This window comes from Carassius auratus, chromosome 11, assembly GCF_003368295.1.
Source record: "Carassius auratus strain Wakin chromosome 11, ASM336829v1, whole genome shotgun sequence".
NCBI classification, from domain to species: Eukaryota; Metazoa; Chordata; class Actinopteri; order Cypriniformes; family Cyprinidae; genus Carassius; species Carassius auratus.
The window spans coordinates 14,816,501-14,833,992 of NC_039253.1; the positions used below are offsets into that span (position 1 = coordinate 14,816,501).

At 38.0% G+C, this 17,492-nt stretch overlaps 1 protein-coding gene across 3 annotated transcripts in view; it reads right to left on the reverse strand.

Annotated features, from left to right (window-relative positions):
• Positions 1 to 17,492, reverse strand: part of unm_sa1614 (un-named sa1614) — a 37,038-nt gene that overhangs the window by 2,674 nt on the left and 16,872 nt on the right. For 2 of the 3 annotated variants that reach the window (XM_026275604.1, XM_026275602.1), the window contains 17 exons: positions 15,408 to 15,508; positions 15,066 to 15,135; positions 14,271 to 14,358; positions 13,735 to 13,783; positions 12,194 to 12,357; positions 10,928 to 11,061; positions 10,679 to 10,770; positions 9,082 to 9,268; positions 8,637 to 8,722; positions 8,362 to 8,477; positions 7,969 to 8,036; positions 6,818 to 6,925; positions 6,440 to 6,674; positions 6,185 to 6,367; positions 5,986 to 6,049; positions 627 to 688; positions 322 to 512 (listed from right to left, as the gene is read on the reverse strand). In XM_026275604.1, the coding sequence (XP_026131389.1) occupies positions 322 to 512; positions 627 to 688; positions 5,986 to 6,049; positions 6,185 to 6,367; positions 6,440 to 6,674; positions 6,818 to 6,925; positions 7,969 to 8,036; positions 8,362 to 8,477; positions 8,637 to 8,722; positions 9,082 to 9,268; positions 10,679 to 10,770; positions 10,928 to 11,061; positions 12,194 to 12,357; positions 13,735 to 13,783; positions 14,271 to 14,358; positions 15,066 to 15,135; positions 15,408 to 15,508 (1,998 nt within the window). The remainder of the gene's footprint in view (positions 1 to 321; positions 513 to 626; positions 689 to 5,985; positions 6,050 to 6,184; positions 6,368 to 6,439; positions 6,675 to 6,817; positions 6,926 to 7,968; positions 8,037 to 8,361; positions 8,478 to 8,636; positions 8,723 to 9,081; positions 9,269 to 10,678; positions 10,771 to 10,927; positions 11,062 to 12,193; positions 12,358 to 13,734; positions 13,784 to 14,270; positions 14,359 to 15,065; positions 15,136 to 15,407; positions 15,509 to 17,492) is intronic. The other variant, XM_026275603.1, reaches the window with a different exon arrangement.

Consider the following 17,492-nt stretch of genomic DNA (forward strand, 5'->3'; position numbering starts at 1 on the left):
TGTGAAACAAAAGACTGGAATAATGGGTAACGAGAAAAAAAAATAAAACATTGTAACACGGTGAGCATAAGAGACTATGACAAAAACATTAAAATAACATAGTAACCCAAATTAAATAATTAACTCTAAATTAGTTTTTTTTTACTCTTAAGTTTCTTGTTGTCTTCTAAGAAACCCACCCCCCAAGTGAAGTATATTTTGATTTTTCCTTATGAAGAAACATTGAGACCATTAAAACTCCTGAGCTATGAAAGAACGATGTGTGAGCAGTATGAAATTAATCTCTCTAGTTCATGCATTTCTCATGGTTTCCGTTCTCACCAGGATTTTTCTGGGCAGTGGGTGAGGAGCAGTTTGGCAGGAGGAAGAGGAGCTGCCGTTAGTCTCCAGGCTGAAGGAGCGTGGGGAGGTGGGGGACAGGGCCGGGGCATGTCGCCCGCCGCTGTTGATGGGCTGTGGGGTTTGGTACAGCAAGTGAGACGAGCTGCTCTCCCCATCTGCTCGAAAGCCTGCTGAGAGAGATTACAGCCACAACACATCGTAACAAAAGCCATGAGCCATGATATGCAAAACAACTTCACTGGAAACAATATAGTGGAAAGATAACTAGACACTAAAAGAATTACCTCGTTCTGGTAGCTCAGATAAGGAGTTGAGAGTAGACGTGGTGTATTTGGGAGAACCTGAGCTGAAACAGACAGTCTTACAATCAGTATGTGTCAATAAGAACCAATATAGTGTATTGCATTGTACTGTATTTTATATAAACAATGCAGTGTAAAAGTGTAATCATGACAGTGTAGCACAGTCATTTCTTTAGTAGATGATTGATGTGTGTGTGTGTATATACTGTATATATATTTCTTACCTGTTACAAATGATCTGTAGGTGTATACAAGGCATTTACAACACTTTCTGCATCCCCTAATCTAAAGTGTAAACTACTCATCAGTTGAGTTACTAAATGTTTTACAAACCACAGGTTGTGTGTGTATACACACTGTGGGCAAAGATCTACAAACATTTACAAGTGATGAGTAGTTTACACTGTAGATTTAGGGATGCAGAAAGCTTTGTAAATGATTTATTCATGCATCTACACAACAAGGTTTTGAATAGTTTGTAGTGCACTTCTTTGTAAGAGCTGACTGGTGAGGGTGTACAGATGTTTTCTTTGACACACATAGAGTATTTATTAACTAGTAACTTATTAACCATTTACTAAGGAATAACTGTTTGATTATTTCATGATATGCTATTTTTTTTAAGACATATGATGTATATAATGTGTGTGTGTGTGTGTATACACACAGCCACACATATAAATCATTTTATTTACACAAATGTTTTGGGATCAGGGTAACACTTTATAATAACATTCAGTTGTAAGTAAATGTATAAGTTATTAGATAATGACGAACTAAGTTATTAGATAATGATGAACTAAGTTATTAGATAATGATGAACTAATCATTACAAAACATAACTTTGTCTTCATAAATGATTAATAGGTGATAAATTCATATTTTATCTGTTTTGTAGATTAAGTTATAATTTACAAGTGATTAGATGATGATTAACTAATCCTTTACAAAACATGACTTTACTTTCACAAATGACAATTCAGTAATATGTTAATGATTTACAAATCTGTCATAAATTATCTACAAATGATGAGTAACACACTTACAAGTGATGAATTGTTTACACTAGATTAGGGGAGGACGAAAGCTTTGTAAATGAATTATTCAAGTGTTTACGCAACAGGTTTGAATATTTTGTAGTGTGTACTGCAATGTAAAGGCTGTCTGGTGAGAGTGTAGACAGATGTCTTCTCTGACACACATGGAGTATTTTAACACTGTGCACTTGAGTGGAGGGTAAAACTGGATCACATTATCACTAGATCCCACACACTCCAGACAGATCACAAGTGATGATGAGAGAAAGGGTTTAACGCAACCCACTGGAATCTCCTGACTAAGTCATTTTCACATTTATTCACCTGACAGCAAATCATTTATTATTCTTTTAAAAAAATCAGATTCCAGTCCTTTCCCGCTCCTTTAGTTCTCTCCACTTCTGGAAAGCTGCTTCAACATTTACACAGTACTACCTTTTACCATAACTCTTTTTTTAATGTTTATTTTTTCCGAAAGGTTTCCCCCTTTTTTATTGCATCTCTCACTATCTATAGTCAATCTGTTAATATCGGCCCTGTGTACTCACTGAGCGCTCTTCTCCCTATCATTACTGGACATGCCCCTTACTGCTCATTGGCTGTGAGTGTGTATTGGGACTAGGTTCAACACTTTGGTCAAAAGTGTTTTTCAAAAATCGCTTAGTGCACCTTTAATATATTTGAACATGTAATTTACTCCTGTCATGGCAAAGCTGAATTTTCAGAACTTTCATGAAATTGTTTAACGAAACATACATCAATTCTATACTGATCATTAACTAATGGTTTAATCATCATTTGGAGAATTTGGACATCTTGGACAATCCAAGATGGCGGCACGGTCAGACTCAGGGGCTACACCGGTCCCAAAAACTGTGTTTTTATGTCTGTTAGTCTTGTTTCCTTGTCTTCGAACAGTCTCACCTTATCGCAAAGTCATCAGAAATGTATCTATAATCGGCAGAGCCTTATGGAAATTGGCAGTGTATACAAACATCAGCTTTCGCCTGTGACTTCTGAGAAGCTACGAGGCCTCTGTCTACTGCTGAAGCTGAACCCCGAGACCTCGGCATACTGACTCTACCTGCACAAAACGACGACGCTGGCAGTGTGAGAGGGCACAGAAGTGTGGCAAGTATGGAGGCACACGAACTAGGCTAAAGGCTTCACAGCTTGAGACAAGGGATTGTTGGGTGTTTGTTTTCACTGAATCCTGGCTAAACGACAACATCCTGAACTCTGCTGTTCAGCTGCATGGGTTAATCTGCTACCGAGCGGACAGAGATACAGCACTGTCTGGTAAGACTTTCAGGGGTGGCTTGTATGAGCACATAAACAAAGAGTAATGTAACAATGCTGTAGTAGTGACAAAACACTGTTCATCGCTGGTGGAGTTTATGTTTGTAAAGTGTCGGCCGTTATATCGTTCACGGCCTGCAAACACCAAGGACGTGCTTCGCGAGCTGTACAGCACCATCAGCGAACAGCAAACAAATATCCCCTTAGACTTTTTCATAATAGCTGTTGACTTAAACCACAAAAATCTCAACCACACATACGTCAACGACACAAACTTGGACATTTTTACCAAAGTTCTACCAAAATGTGAACTTTGTTTACAAAACAGAAAAGAACGCATACAAGGCTGTACCCCGCCCCCCCCCCCCTTGGGTACTCGGATCACATATCTGTTATGCTAATTCCAGCATGCCGACCACTCCTGCAACTCGCCAAACCGGTTCAAAAATATGTTTAAAGCGGCAGCCACCTACAACAACAACACAGACCTGCAGGAGTACACTGAATCTGTGAGTGCTTATATCAAAAAGTGCATTGATGAGGTGACAGTCACCAAGACCATTACCACACGTGCAAACCAGAAGCCGTGGATGACAGCAGAGGGCTTCTAAAGCCCAGAAGCATTCAGTTTCTCAAAACAGCAAGAGCAACAGCTGTTCTGTGGCATCAAAAATGCGAAATACAGTCAAATGCTCAAATAATCAACAATCAGTTCGCTGAAAACAGAGACACACGGAGGCTGTGGCAAGCCATTCAGACCATCATGACTACAATCCCCCGCCACAGGCCTGTGATGACGAGTGACGACAGATCCCTCCTGGATGCACTCAAGTACTGTCATACTAAAAGCTGTCTGAATAATTGTTGGTTGATTGTAATCCATTACACACCTTTCTATCAAAGTTATCTAACATTATCAAGCTGAATTTGTTCTGTGAGTTCTTGTCATATTTTATTACTATCTTCTAAACTATAGAAAATAAACTTCTGATAATGTGAGAAATGTTGAAGGTGTCCGAATACATTTTGGTTTGACTGTATCTATTTTATAAATTAAATTAACCAGGTAACATTATACATACTCTTCTGGGTTTTGTACCCAATATTTAAAAAATTAACAAATGCAATAAAAATATCGGTATCAGTACTCCGGCAAGTACCAAAAATTAAAGTATCATAATTGGGCGAATACTGGAAAGAATGGTATTGGTGCATCCCTAATATCTAAGATTAACCCACGCAACGCTGCAGGTCCTGACAATATACCTGGCCGTGTACTTAGAGACTGTGCTGGACAGTTGACAGATGACCTAACAGATATCTTCAACACCTCGCTGAGCCAGGTAGTTGTCCCCACATGTCTCAAATCCACAACAATCATACCAGTACCAAAGAAATCACCAGTGTCCTGTCTAAACGACTAACATTCCATAGCACTGACTCCAATCAGCATGATGAAGTGTTTTGAAATGTTGACTCTATGGTGGTGGGTCTCATCGGCAACAGTGATAAAACACACTACAGATAGGAAGAGGCAATGCTGACTGAATGACGTGGTACTAACAACCTGTCCCTCAATGTGGGGAAGACAAAGGAGGTTGTGATGGATTTCAGGAGAAACTACGTTGACCACCCCCCACTGACCATCAACAGCTCGACTGTGGAGAGAGTCAGCAGCAGTAAATTCCTGGGGGTGCACATCACAGAGGATCTCACCTGGACCACCAACGCCAAGTCACTCTCCCAGAAGGTACAACAGCACCTATACTTTCTCCGCCAGCTGAGCAGAGCAAGTCTCCCTCCACCCATCCTCACCACATTCTACAGGGGCACCATTGAGAGTGTGCTGACCAGCTGCACCACTGTCTGGTATGAGAACTGTAGTGCAGCAGACCGCAAGACCCTCCAGTGGACAGTGAGCACAGCTGCAAAGATCATAGGTGCCCCTCTCCCTTCCGTCCTGGACATTTTCCTTACACGATGCTCCAACAAAGCCAACAGTATCATGAAGGACCACACCCATCCCTTTCACAGTCTCTTCCAGCTCCTACCATCAGGAAGACAACACCGGAGCATCAGAGCCCGCTCCGCCAGACTGCTCAACAGCTTTTTCCCCCAGGCTGCGAGACCACTGAACTCAAATCATAACACTTTCTTCTGAAACCCCACACAAGACCACTACCTCCTGAAACATTGACCATCTCACCTCCTCCATCCCCCAAACAAAATCTGTCAGTAGGTTGGTTTTTGTATAGGTTTATACTGTTTTACTTCATTGTTGTAGGTCTGTATTTATGTACTGTAGCACCTTGGTCCTGTGAGGCACAACATTTTGTTCCACTGTATGTTCACACATGAAGCGGAATGACAATAATGCTCAACTTGTCTTGATCATTTGTTCATAATTAACAAATGTTTATTGAGATGATGGTACAGTTGACATTACAATGTTTTATAAGTGATTAATAATATATTAACTGGTAACTTAACTAATAACTATTAACCATTTACTAAGGATCTGTTTGATTATATCATGATGCCTTTTTAAGGCAACTTATGACAGATTAGTAAATCATTCGTTAGCATATTACTTAATAATAATTTGTGAACGTAAAGTCATGTTTTGTAAATGATTAGTTAATCATCATCTAATCTCTTAAATTATGTATAACTTAATCTATAAAACAGATACAAATATTAACAAATCACTTATTAATCATTTATGAATGCATAGTCATGTTTTGTAAATTATTAGTTCATCATTAACTAATTACTTGTAAATTATTAGTAATTAACAAAACGTAGACACATTTTTAGCATATAACTTATTAATAGCTTATGAATGTTTTGTAAATGATTAGTTTATCATTAACTAATCACTTATAAATGACTTGCACCTGAACATTATAATAAAGTGTTACCCTAAATCATTATATTTGCCCGCTAATGCTTTTATTTTAAAACACTGTGAGATGTCAGCATTTGTGGCTTCAAAAAGCACTTACACACACTTCTGGAAAGGTGAGTCTGGACCACCGAAGCTTCTCTGACCAGCAGGAACTCCATAATCTATACAAGAAAGTTAAACAAAACTTATTTATACAGCTTGTAAACATGACAATAAATTATGCATGCAGGTTTTCACACCTATTGACCAGTGAATGGGAACCATCTGACATGCATCATTCCAGGTTTGTCACGTACCTGTTGGTTCCTGCCTTGTAGAGTGGGGGCTGGGGGGCATGTGAGGGTCGGGCTCAGAATAGGTGCGCTTGTGTCGGATGATAAGAGGGGGAGGAGGGGTTCGTTTCTTACTGCTACTCACTTCATGGGACATCCAGCCATCAGGTGAGCTCATAGGAGGGGGAGGAGGGGGGATGTTTGGAGCTGGAAAGGACACGAGGAGAGTAAACAAGACTGTAGAAGAGAAGAGCAGAGAAAAGAAGAGAAGTTTCCCACCTCTGACTCGAGGTGGCAGTGGCGGTGCGGGTGATGAAGGGGGTGGAGGAGGGGGACTGTCGAGGCTACGTGTCTGAGAGTTGGGACTGGCGTACACCTCCCTCCGGTTTTCTCCCCGGGCCATTGCCAGCCTCCGGCCCACGTTGAACAACCCCCCTCCTCCAGCATGAGAGGCAGAGCTACTGTGATACAAGCTGAATGGCCGTCCTAAACGCTCCTTCTTCACTGGGCCCATCTACAAAAATGGACCATCACTGTTACACATTGGACAATGAATTGCATGATACACAAATATGGTGTTTTATGTATTATAACACTGCACTTTATGCAAGAATGTTCTATTAAGTTATGATTGGAGTAGTCTTCTTATGTTGTTACCTTGTCATCTAAGTCATCGTCACTCTCATAGAGGTCATCATGCCGGAGTCTCCAGTCATACTCCACGTGCACGTGCATGTTGAACAGGTTGTTCTGTGATTGGTGGATCTGAACATGACACATCATTACTTTGACATGTGGATCAGTGACTTTTTGACCAATTCCTTTTTACATGCCTTCTGGGTATTTGTATCATTGGATAATATATTTTTAAAGATCAGTTTAGATATAGAGATTGCTAGGGTATTTTTCATTAGTGTGCAGTAACACTGCTTGGAATAAGTAAGTTAAAAAATTACTCTTATTACTTTAATCTGTGTCTGTAGGAATTTTTTTTCCATTATGTACCCTATACTACTGGGGTCAGAGATTTGTATTCTATATATGATACTTTTATTATTATTTATACCTTATTTTTATTATTTATGTAATACTTTTATTCAGCAAAAATACATTAAATACAAAGTGAAAGCATAGACATTTAAAATGTAACAGAAGATATCTATTTGAAATAAATAAAAAATGTTTTACTTTAAATTCTTGAAAGAATCCTGAAGGAAAAACAAGAACAACTTTTTCAGCATTAAAAAAACTATAATGTTTCTTGAGCATTAATTCAGCATAATGATTTCTGACAAATCATTTAACAAGACTAGAGTAATGCTGAAAATTCACTGGAATAAATTAAAATATATTAACATAGAAAGCAGTTTTTTTTAATCATAATTATATTTCACAATATTATTGTTTTTTACTGTATTTTTGATCTAATGAATGCAGCCTTGATTCGCATAAGATACTTTCAAAAACATTACAAATCTAACACAAGTAATGAATGGTAGTGTATGGTTTAGTAACACATTTTTTCTAGCTATAGTAATTATAGCTATTTATATGATAAAATAAATTACTCTACATTGTGATTTCCCTGCATGGTTTGAAAGAAATCCTATCAGTGTCTGAAAAGCTATTGAAATGCATTGGCCAAAGTGTGTGGGAACCCCACTTATAGAAAAAAGACCATGACCTTGATACAGCACTTTTGAAAATTTGGTTCAATAAAAGTGAAATATACAATTCACACCCACATGAATATAATAGAAATTAAGACTTGTTTTAACAAGTCACTGCTGAAAAGCTCTTTGACTCACCAGCTCCTCGCACAGTGTGTGCTTCAGTCTGCGAGCCATGTCCAACCCTGTCTCTCCATTATCATTCTCTATCACAGAACAGCAATAATCATCAGCACAATGATCTTCCTGCTCTCTAATCAACTCCTGACGAATGAGCCAACAGCCAAACCAGCCAACAGAAGAACATAACAAGCTTCCTTCCTTTAAAAATGACTAATAAGATACTGACAAAGCCCTATATAGTATCAATTAATGTTAAATCTGACGTGTGTATTTGTTTTATTTTAAAAACTTTACCTATTAAAACAGAGACAACTTAAAATTGAAAACTGGACAAGTAAGCAAACACATTATTAAACATGAAAAAAATCAAAGTAAAAAATGTCTTTGTGGTTTGAGGGTCCCACTCACTGATATGAGTGTTGGCCTTGGCTCTGAGCAGAAGTTTAAGGCACTCAGTTTTATTGTGCTGACAGCAGTAATGCAAAGCAGTGTTCCCCTTCACAGTTTGAGCATCCAAATTATTACTGAAACAGCAAAGAAGAAGAAAAGGCAGTTGTGATGAAGATAATCCATATGTGAATCTGCTTTGAGGGTTAGTTCACTGGAAACTAGTTTTCATTTTTGGGTGAGCTAACCCTTTAAGGCCACTTTCAGAATAACAATGTCATTTTTTTCTAACTAACCAGTTGTGGAACAAGAAGTCAGCCACATGAAGTGAAGTCCTGTCAGACAATAGGACGGCTAGGTGTAGTGCAGTTTCTCCCTTTTCCTGTCAAAACACAATATGCAATTATATGCAAAAAAGGAAATAGTAGGTTATATATTAATGTTCTGTGCCCATGTAAAGGATAGTACCCCATGTCGTTCAAACCCTGTATGACTTTCTTTCTTTTGAGGAACGTAAAGGAAGATATTTTGAAGAATGTTATTAATTAAAGGGTTTGGGTGGCCATTGACTTCCATTGTATGGATAAAAATAGTCAATGGGAACAGAACTGTTTGGTTACCAACATCATTTATTTATTTATTTATTTATTTAGAGTTCTGCAAAAGAAAGTAAGTAATACAGGTTTGGGACGATATTGGGTAGAGTTCTATTTTTCAAGCAGGAAATTTGTATCTGCTGACCTGTAGGGGACATGGCAGTGGCAGGCTGAAGTCCATTCTCTCAGCGTAAAGCTGTAAGAGGCTGAACACATCCCGACTGTGCACAGCGTCCTGCAGATATTTGCGTTTTGTTTCCGGTGAGCTGCAGCTATGCTGTGCAAACTGCCACTCCATATACTTTGAGAGTATGAAGTCCTTACGTACGGCCCTGAAAATAACACCAACGATTTTAATACACTGCCTTTTTTCGGTTATCAATAATGGCAGAGTTAATTAACAGATGGCAATACCCATAAATATGTTTTTGTTTTTCATCCCGTGAAATTCAAAAAAATAAACATCTCTGCCATGTAGAAACAACATAACTGGAGCTCTCATTAGTGCAAATCTCCTCTCTTTTCAGGGTACCATGTTGGACAGATGTGGGTTGAAACTCTACAGAGACTGCCATTAGGAAAAAAATCCAGCCCTGGTCTCTGAGACAGACACCAGCAGATAACAGCTGCGAGAACTCTTAAAGGGGCCACGTTTTAAGTGTACGCCTGAAGTCAACTCAGTTATGTTAATCAAAAATCCAAGGATTCGTGAACAGAAACAGCTGTCATGTAGTTCTACATGACCATTTGCACTCTCTCTCTCTGATCCTTAAAGCTGCACAGGCTATTTTTGCTGTTGGATCTTCTAGTATTACAACTACTGTTCAAAGGTTTGGAGCCAGTAATATTTTTTTTTTCTTGAAAAAAAGTAATACTTGCATTCCACAAGGATACATTAATTTGTTTAAAAATTGCAGTACAGACATTTATAATATTGTTACAAAAGATATCTAATTTTAAAATAAATGCTTTTCAGTTTTCAGCATTGATTAATATAAGAAATGTTTCTCAAACACCAAATCAGCATATTAGAATGATTTCTGAAGTATCATGTGACACTGAAGACTGGACTGATGGATGCTAAAAAAATAATGTTGATATCAAAACAAGGAAAATCTTAATTTCCATGTTTAGTCCCTCTACACCAACATTTTCCATACTGTCCAAATGTGTGTAGTTCTCCCAAACGCGGTCAGGGTTGGGTGGTGATGGTAGAATAGGTATCCGAAATAAATGTACAACGGAGTGAACTAAACATTTCCTCTTATATACCACCCCTAAAGAAGTTAAGTTATGAATACTAATGTTATTTCAGGGCTCTGTGGAAGAATCTAATAATAGCTCTATTAGTTTAGAGCAGCTAGTGAGAGTAGTGTAAACAACCATACATCCTTCCGTTGATCGTGACAGCGGGGTAAATCAAACTGTTCAGTTTGAAGGTTAAAGTAATTTGGATCTACCTCAGCTTTCAAATTACTTTTATGAATGATCAATTTAAAACAAATTTAAAAGCTCTGCACCATCTGCAGACAGGTTAATTGTGTGCAGACAGGTTACGGCCGACCCAGTCGAGAAGAGTGCTCTTTTGAGAGGAAAAAAATCATAATTGAGAGGGAATTGAGTGATACGAATGCTATGGGAAATGCTAAAGACACCCGGTGCTATGGGGACACAGAGACTCCGAGAGCTGAAACCATTTGGCTGCCATTTGAAGAGCTATAACAGGGCTGCTCATCACTCACATGCCACTCTCTGCTGATGGCTTCACAGAGGGACTGGGAAGCTTGGCCTCCACGATTTCATTAAAACCGGAATTCCCCACATTTCTTGCCAACTGAGGAGCAAAAGAGAGAGAAAGAACCATAAATCTGTGGGTAGTGGTAAAGATCATAACAAATGTTTTTATACATGAACACATTCAAGTCAAACCTGCTACATTAAACAGTGTATGAATGAATTTTTCTCATCTGTTTAGCACTGTAGATCCTCACCAGCAATTCTGAAGTGCCTAGTTTGTCCAGGGAAAGCGACTGTATGCGTGAATAATGTACACCCATTTCCCGATGGATCCCTGAGCACTCAATACACGTCAGGATTCCTAGGTTTATAGAGATCCAAGTCGGATCTGAAAGGAAAGAATATAAGGAAAACACATTATCAGCTGCTGAAACGGGGGTAAATGAAGGCTTATTAACAATATATACAACCTGATTGACAAGATTACCCATTTAATTAGATTACAGATTTTCCCTCATGTTTTTAGTATTGAAGTATCACTCATTTACATGGAACAAATAAAGTATGTCGTAAAAAAGTAACCAATAGGGAGCCTCATAAAAAAGTTACTGTAAGGTCAGATGTTATTGTTAACTAAAGCTAAATCCAAAAACTAAAACTACTTAAATAAATAGTTTTAGAAATGTTGACTTGGCTATTAAAGCTATATGCCATATTAAAGATAGAAAGCACATAATTACTAAACTATAATACTTAAACTTATAAACTCAAATCAAAATGAAAACTGAAAATATACAAGTAAAAGGTAACTCAAAATAGTAATAATTACTATAATAACACTGGCCCAGTGTAAAAGAGCTCCAGTAATATTCAATTTCACATACGCATGCTTTTTGGAAAGGAGACAAAAGGTGCAGCCGAGGAAAATCTGAACTCTCCAGCCAAAACGTCAGCATTTCTTAGAGGAACCATGCCAATAAATCCTGCAGGCCATTCGCCCGTGTCCACTCGCTGGATTCTAATTTAATTAAACATGATTTATGCACAAGCATTGGAAAAAACAGCATGAAAACATGACCAGCTCAGGTGCTAGATGGGGCTCATTTCCAAAGCATTTTCCAACCCTGCTTAGTTTCTATTTCTAAACCTGTTTGATTCCAAGCGCGCTGTTAATATAAACACAAAGAACTTTATCATATAAGCACTGTCTGTGAGAATGGTTCATTCTCCTTGAATTTAGATTTTTGGGGCTAAAAGTTGAGCAAACTCACTTTTTACTTTTGCCACATTTCATTTTTACAGTCTTCTGGAACAACTTACCAAACCTATTAATGACTCACAATGTTATAACCACTGTAATAAACAAGAGTGTAATAAAATATTTAAGGCTGGGGGAACTACAGTGTCAAATTGTAGCACTGTAACTAAAAAAATGCAGCTATTCTGAACATTTAGAGTCTACCTATATAAAGTGCATGTCCAAAAATGTTTGTGTTACTGTAAACACTTAATTTTTGCACCTTGGGCCCCACAGTCACAGCAAACGTTGTTTCCAGGCAGACGGCGGATATCCTCAGTGATGGCTCGTGTCAGATCCTCAACACTGTTTTCCCCACTTGGCTTCCTCTCATCCAGAGCCACATTTAGAGCTTCCTGCTTACTGTTTGTAAGCACTGATATCCACCTATTTTTAGTAAGGTGCAAAAATAAATATAACCATTAGAGGGCGACAAGACACTTCAGATCGAAATAACATCAGCATTCCCAGGTGGCACCATGTATGAAAAAGTCATTTGTGACTAATAATGATCCTGCTCTAAGAGGTTACATCAGAGTTCATCAGCAGTTAATGAGAAGACGTCCTTGGTCACAGCTCAGGGAATTTTTGTAAACAGTGCAACGCTTTGTGCAATTCTATTTAGTGAATACTGTAAGCTCTTGGATTCATTTGTAAAAAGGTGCGGTATAATGTGACTATCAATAATCTCTTCACTCGCTCCTCTTCAACTCTGACATTTAGCTGAAGATGGAAGCCTGGGCTGTGAGCACTTCACTCATTGTACAGACAGCCACATCAGAGGAAGAAATGTTACATATTTTTGCTTTCTCTCCAAGAGAGGAGACTCTGTTACTTTGTCAAGATGGAAAGGTCAGCTTGAGGGAGGTGTGTGTGTGCGCTGAAAATTATACAAGCTTTTTCCTATCTGATGCCGTCCACACATTCTCATCTGACAGTCACATGGGTGGACTGAGACAGAGTAAAAGCTTTTCTTTTTAAAGAGCCCATGAAATCCGAGTGACTGTGAGCTTTGAGATCATCTTTATGCAAGTGTATTTATCATTTTTATATACACATGCATTCAAAAGTTCAGGGTTGGCATAAACATTTATACTGTTTTTAAAAGAAGACTCTTGTGCTCACCAAGGCTGTGTTTATTTGATCAAAAATACTGTGATACTGTAATATTGTGAATTTTTGGATTTAATTTATTTTTTCTTTACTGTCATTTCAATCTAATGTGTAGCATTAATGTCTATAAACCCAGACTTTTGAATGGTAGTGTACACTTTGAAATGTAGTGCCTTTCTCATGGGAAAACTGACAAAAAAAATGTTTTAATCATTCTGAGAATCAGAATGCATGGCCCATCCCTTGCATCAGTATCAAATCATAGTTCACAACTGGGATGTAATCTAAACCCTGTTGAAAATTCAAATAAAAAGCAACAAGCTCTTTGAAATTTCTGTAAAAAGGAAGCATAAAATAAGGAGTAACCGAAATTTCCTACTCAGACTTCCAATTTCAGGAAATACAATAATGCGTTATTATTTATAACTTAGCTCTGTATTAATTCAAGACACATTTTGTGTATATTTATACATAAATGTAGTATGAAAAAATAGTTTGTGTTGCTTTTTATTACTTGAAGTTATGCGTAATCATGGTTAAGTGAATCATCCATAAATGCTTGAGAGGGTTCGCTAAGGTTGAAATATCAACACACTAAATAGGGCCATTTGAATACATTTGTTGCTGTGAATAAACTAAAGAAACACTTACGCCACACAATCAGATTCATCCTCTGCCAGAAAATGGTAAGTGCGATTATCTAAAAAAAATAAGAAAAAAAAACAAACAAAAAAACAACCCTCATTATTCCTGGCAAATTCACAATCCATCCTCAGCCGTGTAATCAGCAAACAATCAGGAGAGAGAAAACAGGTTTGAGGTCTTTTGTTCACATACAAGTGGCAGGAAAGAACAAATCATTTGTGCTCTAATGGAAGTACTGAATTTAAACAATGCAGTTTTCAGAAAAAACATTTAGTTCACGGACTCCAGTATGTACTGCAAAACATGCCAGGATTGTTACGTAACATAATAATGGCACTAGAGACCTTAGGCCAAAATAATGCATGGATGCATGCAGATACAATTAAGCAGTTCTCTTCACCAAAAATTCCCCGAGGCTCATATGCTTCAGCTTGACGTGAAGATCCTAAAATCTACCTTGAATGGGGTTTATTTTCTATTATATCAGATGGGTCTGAGCTCTTGGTTGAGGAATATGCTGAGAGAGTGCATGGCTAACTCACGTGAGATGAGGTCAAAGCATTTCTTGTCTTCCAGACTTGGTTTGACTTGGCAGGTGAGGAGATTCAGTTTAGCTGGTGATTTATTCGGCTGCAACAAAACGATAGCACATCATGACTAACATATCATAACTAATCAAGACATTAATTTACATCTAATTTAAAACAGTAAATAAAAACTAAAATTATTAATGAAGCAAAGAAATATACAAATATCACATCACACTAAAAATGTAAGTAATAAGTTTTCTGATATTCAGCTTTGTCATCACAGAAGTAAATTACATGTAGAATTGTTTTTAAATAAAAAAACAATATACTACTGTTTTAGTATATTACTGTTTTATTGTATTTTGATCAAATCAGTGTAGCCTTATTGAGCAAAAGAGACTTTATAAACATTATACATCTGATTACACCAAACTTTAGAGATGTAGTGTACATATAAAAATAATAAGAAATCACAAAACTGAGCAAATTCATACAGTCCAATGTGTCATATTCAAAATCCAAACAATTAAAATAAAATAAAAAAACAGATCCACATATTCAAACACTACATCTAATTGGTCTGCATAGACCTTACAGACATTTCTGAGAAAATCATTCATTTCCATTTGGTACACTTCAAACCTGAAGAGTGCTTTACCAAAGTTATACCATGTTTTACCGTAGCAATACAGCCTGGACTGTAGAACTGAACATATGTCCAGGATGCATTTACATTTTATCACAAAAACCAGCAGAAGAAAAAAAATGCTTACTGCTAGATTTACCGCTAACGATGTGAGTACTCACAGTTCCATGAGCGATGGTAAGATAGCAGTTCTGCACGGTACATTTCCTCTTCTGCCACATCTTCCTCAACCTATCAGAGAAATGAGATTACAGCACAGCATCCACATCACATTCTCCTCAATCAACACACAGCTATATAGTGAATGCATGTGTGTCGTGTCCTACAGCTGCATCATCAGCATGAATCATTTGAAACGAAGGGCTACCAGAGCACTTCCGAAAGGATTTATCAGGGAAATCTTAACGAATGAGCAGATCATACTTCATGTTTGAAGAATGCAGGGTCCGGGAAAAGAACTCTGATAATATCACAACCATTCGCTACAACATCCATTCATTTACCCATCACTCCTCTTGTAGAGGTAGCCTGATTTCTCTGAGCCATATTGCTTGTTGCCTTGAAGCTGATGCATGCTGTACACAGTCTGTCTGCTTAGGGAGTCCTGCACAACAGAAACAGGAATGTTTATATGTTCTGCTCAAAAAGCTTTGTTAATTTTCATTGCCACTATGCATGGGATATTGCACAAATAGTTTCTGTATCATTTAATTTTGTTTTTGTTCTTGGGAACAAAAATCTTCCCACTGCTCGTTTTCATAGAATGAATGTTGATATAAACCAGGGGGTTTCAGCTCAAAAAATGACCACACAAAAATACCATAAAATTAGTCCATATAACTAGATAAGACACGGTTCACTTTCATTCTACAAAAGAAAAGAGCAGTGTGAACATTGTGTGAAAAAGTCATGCAGGCTTAGACTGAGATGAGGGCGATTAAAGGGTTAGTTCAGCCAAAAAGGAAAATTATGTCATTAATGACTCACTCTCATGTCGTTCCAAACCAGTAAGACCTCCATTCATCTTCAGAACACAGTTTAAGATATTTTAGATTTAGTCTTCTGTCCCTCCATTGAAACTGTGTGTACGGTCTACTGTCCATGTCCAGAAAGGTAACAAAAACAACATCAAAGTAGTCCATGTGACATCAGAGGGTCAGTTTTTTGAAGCATTGAAAATACATTTTGGTCTAAAAATAGCAAAAACTACGACTTTATTAAGCATTGTCTTCTCTTCTGTGTCTGTTGTGAGTGCATACACTGCAGTGTAGTAATATCCGGTTCACGAAAGAATCACTCGATGTAACCGGATCTTCTTGAACCAGTTCACCGAATCGAACTGAATCGTTTGAAATGGTTCGCGTCTCCAGTAAGCATTAATCCACAAATGACATAAGCTGTTAACTTTTTTAATGTGGCTGACACTCTCTCTGAGTTAAAACAAACCAATATCCCGGAGTAATTAATGTACTTAAACAGTACACTGACTGAACTGCTGTGAAGAGAGAACTGAAGATGAACACCTTCACAAGTCAAGAAATGTTTCTGTCGGACGTGTCCGATTCGAGAACCGAGGAGCTGATGATACTGCGCATGTGTGATTCAGTGTGTAGCAGACCGACACACAGCGTCTGAACCGAAGTGATTCTTTTGGTGACTGATTCTGAACTGATTCTGTGCTAGTGTTATGGGTGCGGGTAAACCGAAGGCTTGAATGTAGGGCAATCATCGCCAATGACGCCATTTCGTCGATCGCAAAAGAACCGGTGAACCGTTTTCTTCAACCGGTTTATTGAATAAACTGCCAGAAAGAACCGATTTGCGGAAAAGAACTGAAATTCCCATCACTACTGGTGATCCAAAAACCGATGCAACCAGATCTTGACTCGAGAATGATCGAGTCCCTCGTTCGTTCGTTATCTGGCTCGGCTCGGTGTTCATCTTCAGTTCTCGCTTCACAGCAGTTCAGTCAGTGTACTGTTTGAGTACATGAATTACTCCGGGATATTGGTTTGTCTTAACTCAGAGGGAGTGTCAGCAACATTAAAAATGGTTCAAGAAGATCCGGTTACATCGAATGATTCGTTCACGAACCGGAAATTACTACACTGCAGTGAACGTGCTCACAACAGACACGGAAGAGAAGACAATGCTGAATAAAGTCGTAGTTTTTGCTATTTTTAGACCAAAATGTATTTTCGATGCTTCAAAAAATTCTAACTGACCCTCTGATGTCACATGGACTACTTTGATGATGTTTATGTTACCTTTCTGGACATGGACAGTATACCGTACACACAGCTTCAATGGAGGGACTGAGAGCTCTCTGACTAAATCTAAAAAAGATAAACGGAGGTCTTACGGGTTTGGTCTTACGACATGAGAGTGAGTCATAAATGACATAATTTTCCTTTTTGGCTGAACTAACCCTTTAAATGATGATCGCAGTTTGTAAAAGTAGGGTCGAATCTACTCAAGCTGAGGAGAAAGTCATGCAAAGTTCACACCATTCATGCAGAGAGGTACTAAAACTAAGAGGAAGTACCTGCTCACATTTATGATGAAGAGTCAATACATGCAGGAAATGA